At 47.2% G+C, this 4,302-nt stretch overlaps 1 protein-coding gene across 1 annotated transcript in view; it reads right to left on the bottom strand.

Annotated features, from left to right (window-relative positions):
• FAM120C (family with sequence similarity 120C) overlaps positions 1 to 309 on the bottom strand; it is a 106,465-nt gene extending 106,156 nt beyond the window's left edge. The window contains exon 1 of the mRNA XM_008589943.1: positions 9 to 309. Within this exon, the coding sequence (XP_008588165.1) occupies positions 9 to 309 (301 nt within the window). The remainder of the gene's footprint in view (positions 1 to 8) is intronic.
• Between the last annotated feature and the right edge of the window lie 3,993 nt (positions 310 to 4,302).

Genomic DNA, 4,302 nt, shown 5'->3' with positions numbered 1-4,302 from the left:
CGGCGGGTGTAGCGCGGGCTGCGCCTGGCCATGGTGGTGGAAATGGTGAGCGGGGTGGTGGTGCCGAGTCGGCCCCGCGGCCCCGGAGTAGGCACCCAAGGCAGCGGGCGGGAGCGGCGGTTGTAGAGGCGCGGAGCCCCTGGCGGCGCGTGGAGCCCCGGGTGCTAGGGCTGCCGTCGGTGGCAGCTGGCGGTGCAGGTGCTGCTGCTGCTGGCGCGAGACCGTACGCGCGAGTTTGAGGAGGTCCACGGGCACCACGGCCCCGGGACAGCGCTTCTCCAGGAACTCTTGGAAGCCCTGGACACCCATGCTTCGTCGGTGGGCAGACGACACAGCTGCTGCGCGGGCAGCTTAGGCGGCGATCTGGGCGCGAAGCTGGGGGCGGGCGCGTGCGCACTCCGCGGGGGGCGAGGGGGGCGGGAAAAAGATTTCCGAGGGGAGGGGTGAGGGAGCGAGGGAATTAGGGAGGGGAGGGGAGGAGACAGATTGGATTTGGGTGGAGGAGAGGAGTGAGGCCGACGGGACTCAGGAGAGGCTGGGAGGAGAAAAGCGATGACGGGCTCTAGTCATCTCTCTTTTTTTCTCCTTTCGGGCTGCTCTTCTTCACCGTTTCAAAGGGGGTGAAGCCTCTTCTTTCCACCTCCGGGAGCCATGTTGCCTCGTCTTCTCTATGGTACACGCTTTCCAGCTGGAGAAGGGGGAGCGGGGCGGAGGGGCATCCTGGGAGTTGTAGTCGTCTCCTCTGTGGCCTCGGGATACAGTCGAGGAACCACCCCTTGCGTTCACAGGGTCACAAGAGGCGGGGCATGGTAATCTGTGTTTAGTATTTGCACTCCCAACTCCTTGCATCCCACCGAGTTGCTTCAGGGTAATTACTGCCTTTCCCAGGAAAGAGAGTTTTGGGGGAATGAGTGATGCATGATGGGAAGGAAAGTAGAGTGGATTAATGGAATTCAGCGAAAGTGAGCTAAAAGTCCAGGGAGGGTGAATTTTCCTCTCTCTGGAAAAAATATGCATAGCCTTTAATGACTGAGAAAGAACACATATGAAACATAAAAATAATAACCGCTGACATTTCTGTAGCAATCTACTTACTTTTACCTACTGTAATTCTTTGAAGAATAGTTGTTGGCTCCAATTAGAAATAGTGAAACTTACATTATTTATTTGCTCTAATTTCAGACATACAAAGGCATAATCTCCCTTCCCCACCCCCCCCCATCATCTAGGGCAGAGTCATAATCTTTTGAAAAATCTATTTTCTACATGCTCCTCAGGTGAAACAGATGTAGCACCTGTCTTATGTATGGCTTTTAGGGCCTTCTCTTTCAGCAGGAATAGAGCAGAAAACGAGATCTGAAGTGAGTAGTAGTCAGATCTGGCTTGAAACTTACTGGAAAGTGGGAGATAATGGCAGGCAAATTAAGAATGCAAAAGTGCAGAACCCAAGAGTGATGAAGATGAATTAGGTCTGAGAATGCTTTATTAGGATGCAAAAGCAAAAAAAGCTTCAAGCTTTGTAAAGGAATTTATCATAAAAGAATGGAGATCGAACAAGCCAGATTTGCAGAGAATTAGATGGTGAGGCGGTGCACATAGGTAACTCGAAAACAAGCAGTGAAGGGAGAGGGCAGTGGCTTGAAGTCATGAAGGATGGAAGGAATAGAGGTTTACTAGTATAATGGGTACCTATTGGATTATCTGCCCAGACCCACTTTTCTAGGAACTGATCCTCCCCTTCCCCCATTTAGAGGGTTACAGCAAAAACTGTCATGTTCCTATAACCATAGCTGATTGGGTCAGAGATAGATGCCTAATCCAACCTGGGTCGATCAGAATCTGATTCTTTAGAAATTTGGAATTGGACCAAAGAAATCAGCTTTTGTCTAAGTGTAAAGCTTGGAACCTGCCAGCAGTTAATTTTCCCACCAGAGGGACAAAAGTAAAGATGCTGCTCTGCAGAAAGAAAAGAAAAATGCAGACTCTCACAGAAGACTAGAGATGAGAGATAGATAGTCTTCACTGTGTTCAAGTTCCAGATCATTCTTTTTTTTGGCCGCTGGCTGGTAAGAGACTTTTGACCTCGGTGTTGCCAGCACCATGTCTGGATCATTCTTGAGGCGTTTGCGTCCTTGATTTCTCTAAGACAACTCCATGTCGTTACTATTACTACTTTTGTTTAAGATGGAGTTGGGTTAGAAACTACTTATGACCACAAGGATGTTAACCAATTCAAAAACTCGTAACTCACCTCTAGCCTGTCTCTCAACATAACTTACCATTTGAACTGCGCTGAAATCCCTACTTTTGTTCCACACAAAGACTTCATATGCTGATATCTTTGCATTCTATTTTTCCTTTCTTGTTATGCATACTATCTCGTATAACTTCGTATAATGTATGCTATACGAAGTTATTACGAGCGTGGTGCTGACAACACCAAGCCAAGGGTTGAGATCCCCTTACCGGTCATCTTTATATAGGATTAAAAAAAAAAAAATCTCGTACCAGAAATGGGGTGTGGCAAATTACAGACCCTAAAATGTGGAACTGGCAGAGATCAGCGATCTCCTGCATCAGCTGATGGAAAGGAAGTTTGCATTCTGAGTTATTTGGCAGTGAAGCAGTTGCTTATCTCTCTTGGGACTCAAAACAGAGCAGCCCATCTGCTTATACCAAGAGATCTGCAATTGATTGCTGAGAGTCAGATATTCGTAGGCCTTACTGACTTATAGCAGAACTCAGTTTCACTTCCAAATTAGGAAACTGGCATCTAGGCAATTGGAATGAGGTTATCTGTATACGCCTCCTAAGTACTCCTTGCTCTCCAGCTGCCCCAAATGTGATAATGTCTCTTTCTGTAAATGCACTTAACTGGAATGCAAAAGAGAAGGTATAACATTCCCAGGGCAGGTCAGAAAAGACAGGTTTCGGGCCGGCCTGTGGCTCACTCGGGAGAGTGTGGTGCTGATAACACCAAGGCCACGGGTTCAGATCCCATATAGGGATGGCCAGCTAGCTCACTGGGTGAGCGTGGTGCTGACAACACCAAGTCAAGGGTTAAGATCCCCTTACCGGTCATCTTTTAAAAAAAAAAAAAGAAGAAGAACACAGGTTTCACAGCCTATTATTTCCTATCAGAGCTCTGAACTAGAGACCTAGAGCAGAACGCCAGGGAGCATGAGCCAAGTCCTTAGGTAAAGTGCTAAGAAATAGAAGCTGCAACAGGATGATCCAGGATATTCCCTTTAGCAGATCTGAGCAGTCAAAGAGCCTAACTTGATGAGATTCTTGGCACTTGTTATTACCATTCTCAGTCCCATCAAATGAAACCAACAGGCAGTAAAAAAAAAAAAAAAAAAGATTTTTTTTCCCATTTTTTGTGTGGCTGGCTGGTACAAATAAGGTTTCAAGGAAATCGTATCACTAGAAAATCAAATCTGGTGAATAAGGACCATAACTGATCAGCCAGAGCAGTGATTCTCAAAAGTATGTCCCTGGACCAGCACATCAGCATCACCCACAAACTGGTAGAAATATAAATTCTCAGGCCTCACTCCAGTCCTCCAGGATCAGAAACTGCGTGTGGGGCCAGAAATCTGTGGTTTAAGTAGTATCAAAGATAAACAATGTGGAATATACTATAAAGCATATGTACTTCACAGGGCCTGGTTTTCCAAAGCCTTGCAGTTTCAAATATTGACCTTGCGGAGGACTGGAAATTTCCCTCAGGCTATAAGTCTCTGTTGCAAGATAAGGATTGTGGCACAGCAGGTTGCTGGCTCAAAGACAGACTAGTTACTGATTGTTATGTAAAGATACTGAGAGATTGCTGTAGGAAGGAATGTTTGCTAAGATCAAGGTTTTGTTAATTGCCTTACTAGAATGTCATCTGGCTCCTTTCACTGAAAGTTACCAGTGTAAGGCCCCATAGAAGACCCCAAAGGAGGCACTCCCTAAAACATGGCGCTTTTCTCTTCCGGGTCCTAACAATCTCGCCGGCGCCAAGGTGCAGCCTATCAGAAATCATTACCTGCCCCCGGCCAATCAACTACCGCCCCGTGTACTAACCACCCTCTCCCGGAACCCAGCTCTATATAAATGTATGCTTCTCCCCCGAATAAAGCGGAACTTCTCCGGTGAACTGTCAGCTCGGGTCCTGTCGTCCTTTCAGAAGCAGCCTGGCCTGTGGCTTCAGCACTCTTCCAAGAAATAGGAGACATGCATTCTGTTCCCAAAATCAGCCACCAAATGCTGTGTGAGCCCACACAAGCTGTGAGACTTGTCTGGACTTCAACTTTC

Source organism: Galeopterus variegatus, unplaced genomic scaffold (assembly GCF_000696425.1).
Source record: "Galeopterus variegatus unplaced genomic scaffold, G_variegatus-3.0.2 Scaffold5771, whole genome shotgun sequence".
NCBI classification, from domain to species: Eukaryota; Metazoa; Chordata; class Mammalia; order Dermoptera; family Cynocephalidae; genus Galeopterus; species Galeopterus variegatus.
Note: the sequence above shows the minus strand (reverse complement) of the source record. Positions and strands in the feature narration are given on the sequence as shown.